This window comes from Kryptolebias marmoratus, linkage group LG19 (assembly GCF_001649575.2).
Source record: "Kryptolebias marmoratus isolate JLee-2015 linkage group LG19, ASM164957v2, whole genome shotgun sequence".
Lineage (NCBI taxonomy): Eukaryota > Metazoa > Chordata > Actinopteri > Cyprinodontiformes > Rivulidae > Kryptolebias > Kryptolebias marmoratus.
Genome location: NC_051448.1, coordinates 9,974,324 through 9,995,470, shown reverse-complemented (window position 1 = coordinate 9,995,470; position 21,147 = coordinate 9,974,324). Strand labels below are relative to the sequence as shown.

Sequence of the window (21,147 nt, the reverse complement as noted above, 5' to 3'; positions counted from 1 at the left end):
GCAATTAGTTCATCTTGACAAGACAAACTAAATTTGTAGATTTAATGTCTTGAGATTACTAGGAGGACATAGAGTAACCTCTTGTACAAATTGGCCCAGTAGACCCTAACCCATCTCCTGGCTTAGTCAAAATATAGGCCATTCTGATGGTGACGGCCAACTGTTGAATATTCATCAGTGTTGATCTAATCTGTGCCAGGCAGACAGCTAGCATTGAGTCACTGAGTTAGAGTCCGAACAGTATCCCTCAGTCTCTGTCTTTTTTAAACGGACTCCCTTTCTGGGTGCCAGGCCACAGATGAATGGGTTCCTGTGAGTGTGGGTGAGGATGCCACACACGCACACACACCCACACACACAAACACACACACGGGGACATAAGGCTTTACTCAGAGATGGTCGTCTAGTCAGAGAAAACACACATTGGCATGCACGCACATGCGCGAGGGGGATTTAAAAAGCATCGGACCAAAACATACAGGGGTTGGACCTATCGTAAACAAAGCAGCTTGGTAGGAATAAAGTCATGACAAAAAGCAGTTGGTAATGATTTGATAAACAAAATATTGCTGATAAGCACATTTATTTTAGCCACTAAGGTACAGCTAGGCTGGCAGTGATCTATTGTCCAAACCCTTTTTCTTTATTCTGGCCAGATTCATGGTTTGAGATGAAGGAGAATCTCAGTGGGAGAACTGCCTGACACAGCAGACACATGCTTTTTACTTCATTCCTTACAGTGACAGAAAGCATGCTCCTATTACTGAGCTCCACCTACTAATAATCAGCCACAGATGGAGCTCATCTTTTTCAACACTAAGAACTAAAGTTATTCTAAAACTATAACATCTCCTAAACAATAAAAGACCAATTTAACTGTTAAATAAGGAGTTATTATTGAATATAGCAGCTGGGACACTTGCAGAATACAAACCTCAAGAGATACACATCCTCATGGGTTTTGCCATCGTAATACACTGTAGACTGTAACAAAAATTTTCCACTCAGTGAGTGAGCGAATATGTTAAGAAAGGTGCACCAACAGTTTTCTCAGGATTTTGGACTGACTGTGTGTGTCAGCACATGAACATGCCACATTTTGAGCAGAATCTGATAGAGAGAGATGGCCGACAGTGGTCACTAATCCTGTTTTAAAATGTGAGCAGGAGTTTGGAATGGAAGCAGAACAAGAGATGATTTTCAGGCAGCTGTGGGGTAAGAGGCAAACAAAACTCCATGTCTGGGAACAGATAACTTTCTGGAAATCAAATTCACAGCTCATGTGACACGAGTGTTGCATGAGTGTCAAAACTGTTTTAGAAATAAATTTCTACAGCATTTTAAACCTCTATGGATGTTTGTAATAATGACTAATGCTCCAGTTGTTGTAACTTCTACTCCACCCTAGATGTGGGGGAGGCCAACTGCTCATTATGAGTTGGAACAAAAGCAACAATAGTCATACAATAAAAGGAACACCCAAGCAAAAATGCATGTTTGGTGTGTATTTGCAGTAAAGAATATGCATTCATTATTGGCTAAAATTTTAAAGAATTAACTCATAATGCACAGCTGAAATTTGTACAAATCTACAGGAACAAAGTGAGACATTTAGCTTTCATTTGTGTTCCAAGAGTTTGTGCAACTCAGAACAGAAAACAGTTTCATTCTAAGAAACAGATTTCTTTTTTGGTAGCAGTCACATTTTACTGCTATGAATTAACAAGTTATATTTGCAGTTTCCTGTTAAAATTCTTTTGGAGAAGCACATTTAATCATCATCCAAGCCAATAAATACCAATAAAATCTCAAAAACCTTGTATACAACAAAAAATAAAAAAAATTATTATGGAAATTTAATATCCTAGATATCTAAAAAAGAAAAGAAAAGGGCAGCAACTGCACACATGTGATAGTCAAGTATGCCTCTGGTCATCTGCCATGGAATTCCACACATTCCCGCAAACACAGCCATTCTTACAAAACATCATCCTTCTAATCAAAGGCAACACAATCTGCTGTGTTAAACTTCTAAATGTTTATATTTCCTCTGTTTATTACTACAGTTAACACAGTAGTTCTACAATAGATTCACAAATTGATTAAATCTATTTATATGGCATAACCTTCTCACTTTATTCAACATCTCATTCAAAATCCAATTTCTGACTTGTTTTTATTTTAGCATCAGTTTATTTCAATACTTTAATCAAAGACTAAATAAAGTCTTACTTACACATCCCGGAAAAGCTCCACAATTCAGAATTCTATTCAACTCACAGACTGGCAGACCTTATTAACTCCTTTTCAGGTAATTGTGATAAGACCATTAAAAACTGAAGTGTTACATTTGCGTTTTATTACCCAATAATCTGAAATTGGCTCCATGTGAGAGGATATTATGCTCAAGTTTCAAGCACTGGCAATAAACTTTGTAGTTTTTTTTTTCTTTTTTGGTTTAGTCTGTAAAAGCATTTCTCTACAGTTGTTGTGCAGCCCATTTCACTTTAACAATTCTTATAAAATAGAAAAGTGTACTTTCAACGACGAAGAGACAATTCACTTGAGGCGGGATTTCAATTAAAATGTTTCTTGTAAAGTTATTAAAAATTGCACAGACTGAAAGAAAAAGCACTGATATCTTTGGGTATTCTTTTTTACTTGGGTTTTTTTGCAACTCGATTGATGTTTTCCACATCATGTTGAAAAGTGTCTCACACTGGGCCAGTTTGCAAAATTTAAAGAGAGACTTCATAAAAAAGCTACAAGCTCAACATGTTTGTTCTGTTCCCTCCTTTGAACTTACATCTCTTTGTTCAACATCGTGGGACTCTGTTACACAGAGGCTGAATAGTACGGCATAACTATTGTCATGAGGGTAACTCTGACTATGACTACTCATTCTCTGTAAGGGGGGAAAAATAATACCAATAATGACGACAGTTTGGAACAGAGCCGTGCTTCTGATGTCATGTCAGCAGTAAGATCACTTTCACTTAGTGCACAACATCAGGACAGGAATAACCAATTTAAAATCAAGATTTTATTGTGTTCTGACTTGTTTTTGTTAAAGAAAAAATAAATCATCTTGATTCAGCATGAGTTAACAACAGTTCACCTTAGAGGGATCATTCAGATTTTTCGAAGTGGAGCTAAAGCAATTTATGTACCAAATAAACTTAGCACAAAAAGTAAATAAATTGTGTTTCTTTGTCATAACAATGCTTCTTGGCAATAACTGTTATACTGTTTGAATGCCTGTTCATTTCCCATTAAACGGTGCCAGATTTGTTAGGTAAATGCATCTGTGAGTTGAGTAGCAGAGTTTAGTATATGGGTTTTGCCCATGATCAAACTTGCCAAATCTTCTCTGTCAATGCCAAGATTATAAGATTAGATGATTGAAATCTTAAGAAACAAGACATATTTGCAAGTTTCCAATGTATTCATTTATCAAACATGGGGCCTCAGTAGCATGTGGAACAACCATACACAGCCACAACAACTTGGCACTTCCTCCTTTTGCTGCTGACCAGCTTGGTCACACACTGCTGTGGGATGGCATCGTCCCATTCTTCAACTAGCACAGGTGCCCCAATGAACAAGTGTTCAGTGGGGTTAAAGTGGATTGCAGGCAAGCCATTCCATCCTCTACATTCTCCTTTCTCTCCTCTCTGAAAGTAGGTGCCAATCAGCACTGTCAGCACCTGAGGTACCAGAAGCTCAAAACAAGAGCTGATAGCAAAATAAGCTGTTTGGCATTGGCACATACTGAAGTCTGCTGCTCAACCCACAAAATGTATTCTCATAACAAATGTGGCACTTTTTAATGGGAAATAAACAGACTTTCCAAAAGTATAAGCTTTATTGCCAAGAATACAAATTTAATTACTTTCTGTGCTGTTTATTAACATTAATATTAGCATGTCAAGCAAATATTATACCATTATGTTACTGGACAAACATGTGGACACTAAAATAAGGAAGTGGACCACAGACAACGAAATAACATAAAAGATAGATTTTTATAAAGATTAATAAAAATCAGTTGGACTTTAGGAGTGTTTATAAGCTTTGTTAGATCACCTGATGATAACGGCTAAAGATTGAGTGAGATACTAAAGCAGAGGTTTTGACAAAACAATAATACAATGCAATTAATAGGTTAAAACTGTTTCTAGAAGGCAATGATAGAAGTTGTTTAGGGGCCCATTAGGCCACAGCTCACTCTTTTTCAGAGAGCTTCCTTAGGATATCCGCTCAAGTGAAACAGAGCTCTGCCATCCCAGCAGAGGAAACCTGCCACATCTCTGTCTGACCTCAATAATGAGTCTGGACAAGGAAGGAAAGTAAAGTTAAAATAAAGAGAGTAGCAACAATAGAGAAAATCAGGCTATTGCAGACTGGGTTTGAACATTGTTTGTGCAGACATAAAGCAGTCTAGCTGATAATGCAGACTCATAACCCACCGTTGTGTTCAAGTGTTTTGTGGGTACATTTAGGGATATGAATATTGTAAAACAGTAAACTTTTGAGACAAAAATCCTTATTTGTCTCTCTGGAGCAGGATCTGATCCATAGATTTACAGCGAGCTCTCTGTCTCTCTCGCTCTCTCTCTTACATAATGAGGGGTTTTCAGAGGAGACAAACTCCCGCCCACGCTGCGTTCAACACCACAAAACTCTTTTCAAGAAGAGAAGGATTTCCTGCAGGCAAGTAAAATATTTCAACAAGGCCTTGACTTAACAGACTTTCGAGCAAAAACAGAGAATTTTCTTGTGGAGAGAAAAAAGAGAGTCAAAAGTGACTGTCAGCAGTCCAGGCTTGTGATTTGAAAATCTGTCTCTTCGTCATTTTAGTGAAAAAATGTGAGTTATTCCACAGAAGTGAATCCCATATACACAAAGAATGTTATTTATTTTGAACAAAATGGAAAGAAAGAAGACTGATGGCGTCTGCAGATGCTACCTCAAAAAGCATTAGGGTTATGGAGGGTGTTAAGATTTAACATATTGAGGATTGTTTAAAGATGGCAGCTATCCACTTTGATTGTGGTCCTGCTGTGACCGTTAGTTTGTTTACAACGCTAACATAAAAATATTGACGAAGTGTCTCTGCTTATTTTCCTTGTTCAAAACTGAAGCCACAAAATTCTGTTTACGGGCCCTACCATGTTGTATTTTTGGAACCAGAGTCTGTGCAGTAGCAATGTGGGGTTCTAAGTCCCATCTATACCCCTGCACACAATCTTTTAATCATGAAAGAACTAATTACTTTATTAATAATTTAATGTGTTTATGTGGAGGGGGCAGGACTTAAAACTTATTGGGATTTTTTTTTTTTTTCCCTACAGGGACATTGGTCACATTCCAGCTTCAACTTCCAGGTTCCTGATGAATATTTAGTTTTTTTTAACGATTGCTGGTCAGTACAGTCAAAACTAATCAACATTTCTCAAACTCAAGAGGTTGTTCAAAGAGCTATCTACTACAAGTATGATACTAGCTGATAACCTTTCGACAAAAAACCCACTTCAAGCTTAAAGCTTCTCTTAAAGCCCAAAAGAAGACAAAACAAAACAGAAAAAGAGAAGAAGCTGGAAACTGAGGCAGACTCTCATCCAAAGATCTTTACCATCAATTCAAATATTCAAGAATTACTGCTTATGCCCAAGTGCTTTAAACTGCTTTTCGCTTATTTGTTTCAGGGTTATTAACCCGATTTTCCACCAAAAATAGGTGAGTAAATCATACTAAACACACCCTTCTACAAGTTACTACATATGTTAAACCTCAGAGACTCAGAATGATCTACAGACTGAGATAGCCATTGATTTACAGTCAAAACATGATGTTAAACTTAGGTTGAACATGCAAATGTAAATTATATTATGTGACAAAACACTGCTAATTGACTGCCCACCTGCACTGCTACTTGATTATTACACGTTCAGAGTTTTTAGGTGTACTGAAGCACATTACAAAAAGCAAGATGATGTGATATTTATCAAACTGTATTTGTCAAAGCATCTATTCTGGCTCTTAGGTGTGGAGAAGTCAAACCAGATTTTCAACTGTGATTTTTAGTTGGGTTGACCAGCTTTAAAGGCCATTTCCTTGTAGGCTCCCAAGCAAAACAAAACCCATTGAAATTCAAAGTGCAACAGTTTTATATATAGCATCTTTATTTTGTTGTAACATAGATATGCTTTGGATCTCACAATGTGTTTAAATATAGGAGCTGAAGCAAAATGTTAAGATAAAGTTCACTATATGTTCACAATAAAGGCATTGTGGTTGAGATTTTCCTAATGATATTTGGTAGAAACAAAGCAATAATTATTCTGTACTCTACTGAATAAAATTTTATCATAGTCCAAGAAATGCAGCAAAATAAAGAAGGATGTAAGTTGAAATGTTGTTGAAAACATTACATTTACTCTGTATGGCTGTAGACTATGTAATAACATTGTGGGTAAGCTTGTTATTTCCAGTAAATGGACCTAATGAATCACTACAGACACTGACTGTAACCACAAAGGCCAATCAAGTTTCCTTCTTTTACACTTTGTATAGTTGATTTGTTAAAAAAAAAAAAAATTTACAGTGACTGAAGCCTGCCAAAGATGCAAGACATAAATTTCACAAGTTTAATTAATTTAAAATGGCATAAGACTGAGACACATCTGCTGGCAAGATGGCTTATGATTTTTGGTTAAAGTTTGACAGATGCTCAACAAAATCAGACAGTTTTTTTTTTCATTAAAAATATTCGTATGAAGCTTTTGTATATGTTATAAACCTGCAAAGATATTTACAGTGTATGATGACAAATGACAAATTAATACTGGAACTGAGCGAGCTGTGAAGAGACTTTTTGATTAAACTTATTTGTGTGTCTCAGTTCAAGTAAGAGGGAAAAACAACAAAGATGAGCAGAGCCTTGCAGACATTTGCCTCCAGAGCAATAAATCAGGATAAATCGCCTGGCTTGGAGCCAGGTCTCCCACCTAGAGAGTCAGGAGGGCAGGACAGCACACCACCCCAACCCAGGACACACAATTCTGCATTTACGCATTGTTCATAAGCTCAGTGCTAGACCAAACCAAATTAGCACATTTGGCTTGTAGCAGGCTGGAAGACGTTTGGTTAGCAGATCAATCAGCTGCCTGCAAAATCAAGACAAGATCACCAATAATAGTTTTAAGTAAATTACTACACTAAAGATAGGTTATCTCCAATTACTAACCACATTAAGGAACACAAAAAGTCAATATGGTACCAGCCAAAACAATATTAGGACAGATAGATCTATACCTGCAGGCGTAATACAAACAGGAGTTTTTCAAACAGCAGTAAATATGCCAAATTCTAAAATATATAATATACAGCACAAACAAAACAAAAAAAAAGGTTATTTTAAAACCTTTAACCTATCAACTGATTCAACAGAATGAGCTCAGCAGCATAAAATCAAACCACCTGGTCACAAACAGGGAGTGCTGATGGATTTAGAGCTTGGGCCTGAGAGGACATGTTGTTGTTGTGATGAGTGATTTACACGAACCACAACACAGTCAACCAGTGCGCAAATCCGAATCAACTTTAAGGGTGACAAACCATTACCCACACAGCCTGGGGAAACAAACAAACAAACAACTTACCAACATTCCCATAACATCTGTCCACAGTTGGGAGATGCTGTCGGACGCAGCAGCAGCTGTGCATGTGAGGGGGCCGTCTGAGGGCGCACCGGTCCCCTGATCACCTTCCATAATGTGAGGAATACAATATTTACAGTCGATAAGCTGCGATAAATCTCGACCCGCGGGCAGGGACTTGATCTCCAGCAGTACACAATATGTTGGTGCCAAGGAGGAGCTTCCTACAGAAAGTTGCCCTTGACGCACAGCAGAAAGGTCCCAACATTGCTTGGCACGATCCGAGGTTTAGCAACTGAATTGCGTCCTGACATGTTCACGAAAAAAACAAAACAAACAAAAAAAACGAACACTGGGTTACATTCAGGTGACAAACAAAAAGCTAAACCACCCAACCAAATCAGATGCTTGCGGCAGCAATTTGTCAGAAAGCTCCGCAGTCCGCACAGACAGCGCGGTGGATCCGTGCCCCGGGGGCGCAAACCAAAACCCTCAGACAAGGGTGGAGGGTAGGGAGGGGGTGGGAAGGACGAGTCCGCCGCCAAGAAGTCTTCGAAAACAAAACAAATCAAAAAAAGTTTCTGGAATCCTTGAATAAATGACAGCGAGGCGGCTAAAGTGGCGCAACAGGCGAACCTAGGCGCGCTTCCCTGAAAAAAAAAGTTGGAGTGAGAGAAGTCCCGGTTCACGGAGCAGAAACTCTGCGCCTCCCCCCTCTGTTTCTCCACCCGCTGTCTCCCCCCTCCCTCCCTCCTCACACTCCTCCCAACAACACACCACAGCAGGAAGAAAACACGCTCCTCCGTCACACCAGCTTACTTGAAGCTTCATTAAAAAAATAAATTATTATTATTGATAAGTTGATAACAACTTATGAATCACTTAACAGATTTAAAAAAAACCTCTCAGAAAGTAATCATTGGATGTCCATCTATAAATAATTTACTTTTACAGACTGTAAAAGTAAATTATTACAGTCAATAAAAATTACAGTCAATCCAATTCAAAATGGCGGCCGCAGCTAATCAACCTTAGGAAAAGTGGCTATAACTCAGCCATTTTTATATTTATTAAGCTAATATTTGGCGTGGTTGTAGCTAGGACTGATCTCCAACTCATATTCTGAGCTCAAACAGATTGTTTAAAATCTTTGTTCAAGATCTTGCATTTAACTATTTGAAGTAAACTCCAAATACCACTGAACCACTGGATGGATTTTAATGAAACTTCCAGGAAATAATTTTTGGATGTGCCTTTACAACTGATTAACTTCTGGAGCCAACCCAATTCAAGATGGTGCCCACAGCCAGCTGATCTTAGAAAAAAAAAAAATGGGTAGAATCAATTGATTCTACAGGTAGTGTGCTAAAATTTGCTGTGGTAGTAGCTGAGAGTCATTTACAACATACCCTAAGTTCTATAATCATGCATACAAATATCTCTTTACAGACAGTTTTGAATTTAAATTTTAACCAAAGATCATTCCACTGTCTGAAAAAAAAAAAAAAAAAAGATGAGGAAAAGGTTTGAAAGGGTTGGATGTGTAGTGTACTCTATGTAGGTATAAATTTGTGCAAAACAATAATATAATAAACAAATAAAACTAACTGAATTTACCCATTTATGACTTCATTTGAGAATTTTGTGTTACTCAAAAAGTGACACACACATAAAACATAACGTTATGGTTTCTGCATAATGTGAGGGCTTTTTTGTGCTGCAGATGTTCTTTGAATACAAGTACCAAAGAGAGGAGCACTTAATGTACAAGCATGAAATTGCACAGCTCTCCTGCCTGATCAGCCATTTGTTCTGCTCTGCCTGCAGGCTTCTGCCTTTATAATGAAGAAGTCCTGAAGCTTGTCTCCGACTCTCCCTGTTGTTAAGCGCGCATTTTCCCAAAGCAGCTGCAGCTGCCAGGTCTCGTGACAGGAGCCGGCAGAACCGGGGATGAAGCGATACAAAGTAAAACTGAACATTTTATCAAGCTGATCTAAAATGCTGCTTTACCTGCTGTTTACAAGATCAGATTACAAGACCACATGCAGTCAGAGCATAACAAAGGCTAGAGAAGAAACCAGGAAAACTATTAACCCCACAATCTTTTCTTAACCATGTAAAAAAAAAAGGGGTGATCAGCAACACAATAATCCCTAAAGCTATGGTTTCACTCGCAGTTGAAGAAAGTGCGTAATTGGACACCTACTGCCAACTATGGGACAAAAGGCTCACATGAAATACATTACTGAAATATTGCACATGTGAGCCTTTTGCAGCATGGTCTGCATGTTATTAGTGTGTATGAAGTTTCATTTCAACATTCTTACAAAAGCTTTTGTTAATTTTAGACTGCAGCCATTTACTGTTAAGCTACGAAACTTTGAGGCTCAACTGGAGATATCAGCATGCTAACATGCTAAGATTTTTACTGTAAACATAACACTATCCTGAAAAGGCTTTTAAGGTATCGAAACATGACATCAAATGTTAAATTGCACAAGTTAATAAAATATAGTTTTTAGGATTTGAGAATTAGTCTAATGACTTTAAGCTCTTTGCATATCTTTTGTCAGTTTTTATATGATCTTGATTTTGCCTCGAATGTGAGCAACTTTTTTTAAAGCTTCACATATTTTTATTGTGAAGCTGACACTATAAAAACAATGCTCAGGGTTGTTAGTACTTTGCTCATGTGCATATGCAAGTTCATGCATTATTTGGATCAGCATGAGTCTGCCATTTCACATTCCAGTTCAATAGGTGGCAATAATGCACTGTCATCGACTGTCAGCTCTAAAGTAAAACAGTTTGAGCTTGGCTCAGTTTTTTGGTTTTTGTGGTCCCTAATTGATAAATGATGAAAATGCCAATGGGAGCTGATACACTCGGACATTGTCTCTGCAAAACAAGTATTCATATTGGTTTTCTTTGTCTGCAGTGTGTTTCAAGCCACCTTTCAAATGAAAGTTATATGCACAGTCTGAGTGGTCCAAAGAATCATGGGTTGCAGGCATTTGACCACAGAAGGACTTAGCAGACCCCTCATACAGATAAGATTCATGTTACACAGGTCTTGGGGGCCAAAGAGGGGGTCATGAATGGACCATAAATCTAGGTTTTACTGCCAGAACTTGTTTCAAAAACTATCCGGAGCCCTGTCCTCAATCATCTTCTTTTCTGTAATTTACCTTTAAAATTGGTCAGTGTTTTTGCAGTTACTTGAAAATCTTTGAGGTGAGCATCCCTTTGTGAGCAAGTATGATTTGCTGTTTTTGCAGCATTTTGTTTCTATCCTTCTGCCTCAGTCCCTTTAATTTCCAAAACAACATTTGCTTCAATTAGCTAACAAGACCGTGCATATTGTTACCTGGGGTGATTAAGCAAGCAAGATCATTTTGAGAAATTAGTAAAACTGAGCAATAAATGCTAATCTCTGATTATTTCACATTGTTTGTGTTCTAAGGTGCAAATTAAATGATCACAACCCCCATAAAATAGGCTGCTTTGTGCCACAACCCTCCAGCCTAGGAAAGATTTACACATTAACTAACCTAATTTGCTTAATCTATCATCTACCTTTTACATAAAAATTCAAACTTAAACAATCTTTCAGCTTTGAAAAAGCCACAGGGCTTTGAAAATCTGGGTTTATATAATAAAAAAAGCCTCAAGTAAAAGGAAAAAAAACAGTGATTTCACATGAGAGTCAGGTTTGGGTCTTCTTGATGAAAGCCCCATTTATAGAACCAATAATTTAACTTCTAAATGGGTTTTTTTTTTCTGGGTATTAGGGCGCAAATATGAGCAAAATGAAGCAAATCATAATAGCAATGTGTGAAAAAAATGTATAAGTATTTGTGACCTGTACTGAAAATATTGATTTTTGCTGTCATTAAAAATTATGTAAAAGCTACTCCAAAAAGACACCATCTAGCGATCTCAATAACTACATTAGCAAATAATCTTCATAATCTACCTTTAATTTGAAGTTTTCTAACAAGTATTTCTTCAGAAATAATCCTATGTCTTATAACCCTTATAATTTCCTTTGAAACTGACAATTTCTTTTTGCCGGCTGCCATAGCATTGGGAAATCTCTTCGTATAATGTTTGGCATCATTGTAAAGTTTCCTTATGAATTCCTGATGACATCATTCTAACCCAATAAAACCAAGTTTTCAAACCAGCAAAACTAGCTTGTTGCCAGGCCTGATGATAGTTTGACAAATTTCAGCAAACTATGTATCATTTTGAAGCTTTTGAGATGCAGAATTTAACAATAACAATACTTCCTCAAAGTAAGCAGTGGATTAATGGTTTCAGTAGACAAAAGAGGAGATAAAAACTTTTGACCTAGACCCAATTACGTCATGTGACTGAAAATTGAATTTTGCTGGTTTTAATGCACCATTATTCCAACTGTACTATTAAACTCTCTTTCCATTTGCTGGCACAAATCTCAACTTTGCATACAATAACCAGTTTCAAAGTTTGTGTAGGTGAGGAGTGACTTGCAGGTCATGGATGAGTGGCAGCTGCTCAACAGTAACCTGCCTGTAGTCTAAACACAAAATACACTCTTACACAAGACCAGCTTTGTTGAGCAGTGGGTGGACAGAGTGGGGGGTCTGCACTGCTGACCTTGCATCTGTAACCTTGATGAGGTAGAAGCAATGAGTGCCAATGACTGCCGGTGTACATGACAGCTTGAACATCCTGTTGTTACACCCTTGGCTGTAATTTGTTGGGAGGTTCCATGCCATTTTTTCCAGTTTGTGTTGGATGGTTTCCTCCAAAACTCACACAAAAATACACCCACTTTTCTATATGCATGGACACTCTTCATGTCAGCACATCCTTCACCCAAATATAAGACACTGGGACTGCAACCAAGAGGGCCACAGACAGAGGAGTCAAACTATTAATGAAGACAGAAATAAACTATTTTTTTGTGTGGAAGTGCCTGTCCTAAGTTCCCAAAAAGCCAAATTAAAACGGTAAAAGGTAAATTATGTTAAATGGGAACCTAGCAGCAATGACACACTTCCTTAACCAGGTAGAACCATGAAGATTAAACTAAAGCAGACCAAGAAGAAGTGTCAAGCCTGTTATCTGTTTACAGAGAGAAGAGCACAAAGGAGTACTGCTTGTCTTGCAGCTATTGCAAAGTCAAGAAGGCTCTGTAGAGACCTCAAACCTACAAAGAGTCAACTTATCTCCAACTTGTGTTCTTTCATTAACCACTCAAGTACTCCCACAAGCTAAATAATCTTGAAGACCCAGATAAACATAGACAGCTGTACAGAGATCTATTAGAGTATAAATTTCCACAAGAGATTGCTTGTCAATATTATCTCAAAACCAAGAAGCATGTCTGAACACACATATTAGATGCCAGGAGCAGAAAACCATGAAGTAGTTTATAACAGTAATAATTATAGAAAAATAATGCAGCTATTAAAGTCATTGATTCTTTAAATGGCCTTTTAAAGACAGGACAACAAATAAGTTAAGACAAAGAAAAAGATAAAAGAAAAACCAAAGCCATAAGATTGTAGAGAAAGTTGAGCCAGAGATAGAAAAAGAATGCTGGTGGTGTTAAAGCAAAGCAGGGCTGGACCTCCCTTGATAGTGAGAGTGACCCTTCCAGGAGGTCAGTGACCCCAGACGTAAAAATATCTCCTTAGGGAGCCAAGAGAGTACTGGAAGGGAGGATTAAAGCATGCTGGGTGGACATCAAGGGCACCAATGTCATACTCAAGAAATGTTATACATGACCACACAACACTGACACAGATTACATGCTCTGCAGTTACTTACTACTGCAACAAAAAGTACCCAACCATGTTTAACAGTGCCCTGTAGGATTTTGATAATATCAAATGAAAAAAAATCTGATATTTTCTTCTGAAGACATAAATACTAATGGATGCTGTAGAACATATAACGCCTTTACCTTCTAATATAAAACTGCAGAGCAAGGAGGGAGGGGAAACGTGTAGGAGGTAATGCTAAGAAATGGGATTCTACAATTAATACATAGTTCCCATGTGATGTCACACTTCCAGACTATTTTTGACTGCAGTTGCAATGGTTGTTTCATGTTGGGTTAAAGGATGTTCTAACCGCTCAGACAGTTCGACAAAGTGTAGTTTTCACTACATTCCAAAAATCAGGAAACTGAAGGACTTCAAATGGAGGAGTTGAGTGCGGATTGTCAGCGAGTCTGGCTAGCGAACGTCAACCACAATGATCAGCCTTCAAAGAGGTCTAGAATCTGCTTGGGCCACTGTTAAGTAATGTTAGAGTATAATTGTATGTGTGCTAGAATTACTGGTTTGATGATTTAGAATGTGTATGTATTACTATTTCCTTGCCTCAACACTCCCCAAACACACACACTCACATTCATAAACTGAGTTAAGCAGGACATTGAATTAAATTAAATACTTTGGTCTTTCTACTTAAAAAACAAGGCTATAGGGACACCCACTGGCTCTTAGTGTTTGTGTATGCAAGGTATTACTTTTCATAAGTAGTTCAAACATTGAAGTCCTTTGAAAGGTGGAGAAATGTTGTTATCTTTATGTACCAACACTGGATAACTTTAGGTAGGAGTGAAACAAAAAGTGAAAAAGAGAGAGTGTAAAGATTCAACGCTGTGTATTTGGGTAAGAGGTATAACAATGACAAGAGCACAAAGAGAAACAAAAAAAGGTACGGAGATCTGTCTGCGGTCTGAGGTGCATGTGATAACCTGCCGTGAGTGGCATCAAACACCAAGTCAAAACTTCTCAGACAGCTCAGACAGTGTTTGGAGTGTTAGGAAAAAACAATCTGGTTTGGGGGCATTGTCAGGGAATATCAAATCTAGATGCCTGCATACATCATTTTAAGGTGAGATGGCACAGATGAGAACTTAAAGCCTGGAAGAAAGTCTGCATTTCTGAGATGCAGGGAGGATAAAAAGGAAAACCACATGCTCTGTAGTGTCTCTTCACAACATAACCTGCTGATACCTTTGTTAACAAAGACATAACAGTTCCTCTGAATATTTTCTCCTGGTATTCACCTCACTCACTCTTTTTAACTGAAATTAATCTAACTGCAAACCCCTGAAGTATATTGGCCAGCTTTGTGACATGAGCATTCAAGTCAGCTCACATTGTTCCCCTGTCAGTTTAAGTATGGCGCAAGAACTTTTGGGGTAGTATTTAAAAGTCATTATTCATGTTTTTAGTGGTTTTTTTTGTTTTGTTTTTTTCACAAAAAGGGGTCAGACAAAAACAAGGCATATTTCTGCAAAGCCCTGGATTCCCAGTTACTCCAATGCAGTGAATGCCTCTAAAGCCTTGCAGTGACAGATTATGTTACAAGTCTGTGTGAACTGAGGATTGTTTTTTTTTTTTAAATTTTATTTTAAGCAGGCATGACTAAAAAGACAGATGTTTATTTGGATGTGAATGAGATTCCAAAGGAATGAGCAGCACTGTGTGAAAGGCCAGTCCTTTAATTTGTGGCGTTGATATAGTGCTCACAGATGTGTTTGAAAATAACAAAAGCTAGGTTTTAATTTTTTTTTTTTGTATGACCAAATCTACAGATGTCAATAGAGGAAATGTGTTGATGTCTATGGAGGTCATAAGACTTGGCTGGCAGCTGTGATGTTGTCATGATGGCACTGCAAAGCTCAGAGCTAATGTTTAGTGAGCCGTTTCAGTCTGTGTGTTGGATGTTGTCTGAAATATACAGTCGTAATCCAGTTTCATAGTACAAAAAGAGAATCTGAGGAGCTCAGACACTCCAGTTTTTATGAACAGAACAAATCCCTCCCAAATATTATTGCTTTAGTTAAATTTTCTCAACACGTCTTGTAAAATAAAGTCAAACGAACAAGAATAAAGAAAATCCTAAAAGGTTTGCAAATTGTCAGTCAACATGATAGAGTCAATTTTTACATTTTTACATTTGAATAACAGTCCAGCTGCTGCAACACAGTTTTAGACATATGTAATCATCTCTGGCTGAATAATTAAACAAAGAGAAATAACACCAGGATAGAAATGACAAAATGCAGCTTTAATCTCCAAAAGTATCCAAAAAAAATATAAAACTGAGCACTAAAGTCTCTGCTTCTACCATTAGCACTATTTTTTAAAGCCTTTTAAAGAATCCTCAGCATTTCAACTTTGTGTTTTCCATCCACATCTCTCTGCTAGAGAGTCAGTTATGGGACATAGTGGTTCCCCCTGCTGTTGTCAAATATACTTACAGACTACAGGACACATGCCCTGTTCATCCAGGCAGGACACTGCACTGTCTATTAAAGTTTTCTACACATCCTCTTATGCAAAGTCAGCCAGTCTGCTATATGTTAGCCTCTGAGCAAGAAACGGTAAAAAAAAACAAACAAAAAAAAAAAACAAGCTTGGCCTTAATGTTATTAATGAGCACTGTGAACCAACCGAATAATTATCCCCTGCAGTTTCATCCAAAACTCAGATTTACAGCAGTCCACTGAGGTTTATAGAACCCAGACACACACTCGCAAACACAGGCATGCATGCAAATTTAAGCTCACAGTCACAGTAATAGAAAAGTCTTTATATTTATCCCCAGTTTAAAGCTGACATGACAGGGGGTGGATAAAGTTTTATGGATCTATCTCTACTTTATTTTTCTAAGTAAACAGACTTGTCATCTGTTGTCTCAACTGATGTTAGCATGTTCGTATATAAAAATGGAACAAATACTGTTCTGAGAATTAACTGATTAAATTCAGAAAAAAAGAGCACAAGATGTTGTGATTTAGAATCTCAACATGTGTAATAAAAGCCAAAACATAAATGGTAGGGAGGCATTTTGATTAAAACTAGAAAACCGGCATGTTTCATGTCTTACAGTAGCAGAAAAAGACAGAAAGTCTCGTTAGTTTAGAGATTAAGAGACTCCAGGTACAGAAACACCCTATTTATCCTGGCTTGTTTAAATAAACACAGAGAAATACAGTTAGCAGCACACATTATATTGTATTAATCATCTAAAAAAAAAAAAAGTGAGCAATGCATCAGAAACAAATACAGCTCTGTCATCTGTGCTGATTTATATCACGTTGCTAACAGCAAACGCAGCACACACAGATGACATTTGGTTATGTATCAGATGTTATAATGACTTGTTACTGAGCCAGCTCCAGGCTGCTGTGGTACAGACTTCTGTAATTACTGTCATAATCCACACAGACACCATATATCTCACACACAACCGCCACGATCCGTCTCGCACACACCGTATTTGTCCATTTGCATATCAGAAGCAAACAAACAGCAATGACACACACACCTCCAATTTACAACTGTGGTTGAATTTCAAAACCTGAGAGAAATTTTCAACACAGTGTGTCTCAGTGTTTAGTGAACTTATATTGTTGATAATATTGGCAGGCACTGATTTCAACTGAAAAAACTTCTTTAATCCATTTGTTTGACTGTTACAGGCCAGTTTTTCATCCCACTAGGTCAATTTCTACTGAACTAAAAGAAACCAATTTTCAGATACCCTGCTGACATGTAGCATGCTGTATATAGCCAAGAAAACTAAGCACCTTATTAAAACAGTTTGTCTATTTAACAGTGGATCAATTTTAAATTTTAACCATACAATTCTCAAATGTAAAAACTAAAGTAAGTTTGGTTGCTAATCAAATTTTATCTGTTCTTTATAGATACTCTATTGTGTATTGTGCTATTAGACGTTTAATAGCAGGAGCTGGTTGCACATTATGCATCTCACTATTGACATCATTAGCAAATTTAGCTTAGAGTGCTTGACCACAGCACACTCAGCTTCTTATATATTTTCTTCTACTTGTCATTTCCCTTTGTGTCGCTGTCTGAAATCACTGTATAAGATCTACCTTTTCACCTCAACATCTGTCTTTTAAGTTATCCGTATTACTTTATCATACAGCAACTATTACTGCTTTTAAATTAAATTATTTTTTGCAGCTTTCACAAAACTATAATTCCAAAACATATGCTTAAAGTCCACTGTTTTTCTTCCTTTCTGAAAACATTTTTTGAGATTCAGTCAGTTTCTACATGACAGCCTTGTTCCATTGAAAACACCTTTCAGGCACTTCTCTGTGATTATTTGAGGCTTTGTGTAGTTTCCGTCTGTCTCTGACGAGCTGGCTGTCTGCTCTAAACTCAACCACCTAATATGCACATGTAATGCAAGCTCAGCTCAACCACTGCAGCCTTCCACTTTCACAGGAATTTCCCTCCATTTTAACCCATCATTATGTTTACACTAATAAAGCATGAACCCCGCGGTAGTGACGAGTCAAAAATAACAGAAAAAAAAAATCTGTTTTATTACCTGAAAAAGTCAAATGACAATGGGTCATTGTTGGACATTGTGCTATTAAATAAAGACATGTGAGATATTTGACTGTTTTTGGGGGGTTATTCCATCATTTTCAAAAGTATTTTAGAAAAAAAAAACAAGCAAGTCATACATTAAACAAATATCACATAACATTTCCAATCCTCATTCTAACTTTCCTAAATGATCAGTTGGAGACACAGCAAGAATGGTTCTAAATCTGATACAGAAAAACTATCCTGTCTGACTCTGGTTCTGTGTTGGCCATGTAATTGGCTGTCGCAGAACTTTTGAGGGAATAAAAGAACCTTAACGGTTGCCATGGAAACAGCCCAATGTTTGACATAAGCTGCAGTTATGGTTACTTCAGCCTGACTAGAGCTCATTACTGACTGGTGGGGAGTCTTGTCTGAAACCTCTGGTCCAGACAGTTTCTTAAACCCAATTAAAACAGTTCTCTGACTTTCACTGGCTTTGGTCGCTCTCTGTTATCCCACAATTTTTATTATGTGCAAACATATCATGTCCAGGCTAATAGACAAAACAAATGTAGGAGTCAATGATCACTGGCCTGGTGAATTAAAGACCGCTCAGAATGGGGTTAGAGGTCAGCTAATGCACCAGTAAAAAGCCTGGTGCACTGACCCATCATCTTTTGGAAAAAAAGAGCTTCCCTGGAGCTAAGACAGCTAAACCAGGTCATTTGAGTATCAGCTGATTTCATAAACAAATGTTTCTGTGTAAATATAAACTGCTGGTATTTTTACCTTGAGATATCACTTTTAAATAAAAGATTTACTAACTAGATGTTAGGGGAAAAAACATGCATGCCAAAATTAATTTATTTTTGATTTTTAAATATCCATTTAAATTTTTTTTATCTATTTGCATAAATTAATACATTTACCAGCCAATGCAATGTCTGACAGAAAAGAAAAAGCATGTAAAATTCATTTAAAAGTCCTGATTCATCCAGCACATTGAAAAACATGGAAATAAAACAAAACCTTTATCAAGAAGGGCATCCGAAAAATAAAGTCCCTCGAGAACACACAAACACAGACACATACAATCTCAAGAGGCTGGTGTTGGCAGAGACATTTGGAGCTTCAGGGTTTGGTGCTGAGCCCATACTGAGATCAATATCCTGTGGTGCAAATTTGGCTTTTAGCAGAGACAAGTGTAGCATTTATACTTTGTGTCTCCACTTCACCGATTAGCAGTTTTGTCATAAAACTAACACAGCATTAATTGTGCAAATTAACTGTAAACATTCAATTTTTGGGGGGTATAAAAATGACAATTAAATATTCTGAGACAACACCAAACTTTACTGGACTCTGGATTTGGTCTTTTATTTTAAAATATATGTTGAGACTGAGATGTATGATTAAAATGCCTGTTTAGAACTGATATGCGGACCTCATGGTATATGTAGGTCACTGACAAGGGCCTTAAGTCAGTATCTCTTGACATATTTCTCAACAAACAATATTTTTTTCCATCTCTCTTTCAAAGTCTGGAATCCATTAAAGGACAGCTGTGAGATTGACTGAGCCAGATGATCTCAAAGCTACAAAACAATAAAAAAAAGTGTTTTTAGACAACATACTCAAAAGCTTAATAACAGAGGGAAAAAAAAGGAGTACAGAAGGGCAGCAATGCATTGGCTAAACATAGTGTGTGTGTTTATTCACACAAACGTCTGGTGTTAGAAATCCACTGACATGTGGTGGAAACATGTTTGCAGCAGCAGTCCGGGTTTCACCTATGATGTAATGGCATAAAAAAGTGGAACAAAGGAATTGGTCATTGTGAGTAAATCAAAAATTTTCCTTTTCTTATGCAACATGATGAAAAGATTTGGTACAAACCATGCAATAAATATAAGAAATGTCTTAGGATACGAACAGAGAAGACAGAAAGAGGTTAAAAGTGGGAATTTTATGGATCCAGGGGGCAGGATAAGGCGGGACAGGACAAGAGTTTTACAATTCACAGCTGAAGTCAGAGCTCCCCCTGGGGCAAAAGGACAGATGATACAGTCAGGTCTGCCTTGGTCAAGTTAAGACAAGTTCATTGTATAATTCCACAAACTAGACTGAAACACAACATGTTCCACCAATACAAAACCCACTTTTTGTCACAGAAAAACATAAAGAAAATACCTGAAAGAGCCATAAAGTCAGAATCCTTGAGAACTTGATACAAAATAAAAGTAATAATAATGTAGAAATGACAGGAATCCAGTTGGTTTATTTAGATCTTCCAAAACATGTGAACTTTTTTGAGGTAAAATAAAATTTTCACCCTTTTAAGTGTGTTTGTAGCCATCAGAAGCCAGGCACATCAAGTCAAGAATTCCAACAGAAAAATTAAAGGGTTGTCATTAATTGAAAGAAATGCATATCTCACACCGCATTTCATGTCATGGTTTTAGAATAAAATCATTTTATATTAAGAAATGATGGAATTGGAGCTGTTCTGGCTAAACCTAGAAAATACCATTATGCTCAGTTTTGTGATATTGCAAGATATCATGCTTAGAGTATGTGTTGTAAATGACTCTCGGCTACTGCTGAATCAAATTTTAGCTCAGTATCTGTCAAACGGACAGAATTTTAGACATATTTGTGTTTTTTAAGGGCAGTTGGCTATGGCAGTCATCTTGAGCTGGATTGGCTTTAGATGTTAATCAACTGTGAAAGTGCAACCAATGACTATTCTCTTTATATTTAATTAAAATTCATCTGGTGGTTCAAAAGACATTTAAATACAGTTAAATAGAGTTTTAAATACAGATCTTAATCTACCAGTCAGCGCCCAGAATATAAATTGGGGATCAGTTTAAGCTACTACCACACAAAATTCTAGCGCAATATCTCTCAAATAGACTGTGTTATAGCTATTTTTATTTTTGCTAAGATTACTTCTGCAAGGTTTAATGACATATTTTGGTAAAAGAGACAAACCCACATGCACACACTCGAGCAAAAATTCACCATTGCCTTTTGATTGTGAGTAAAACATAAATAAAACGAGGAACCAGTTTGGTTTGTTAAAACTTTCAAAACAAGCTAAAAATGTTTGAGGTAAAATA

At 37.2% G+C, this 21,147-nt stretch overlaps 1 protein-coding gene across 11 annotated transcripts in view; it reads right to left on the bottom strand.

Moving 5' to 3' along the window:
* Positions 1-21,147, bottom strand: part of sash1a (SAM and SH3 domain containing 1a) — a 158,597-nt gene that overhangs the window by 40,153 nt on the left and 97,297 nt on the right. Inside the window, exon 1 of one of the 11 annotated variants that reach the window (XM_037981495.1) lies at positions 7,665-8,457. The exons of 8 other annotated variants lie outside the window; for them this stretch is intronic. In XM_037981495.1, the coding sequence (XP_037837423.1) occupies positions 7,665-7,775 (111 nt within the window). In that variant the 5' untranslated portion in view covers positions 7,776-8,457. Of the gene's footprint in view, positions 1-7,664; positions 8,458-21,147 lie in introns of those variants that run through there. 2 more of the 11 variants (XM_025007448.2, XM_017423284.3) reach the window with 2 other exon arrangements.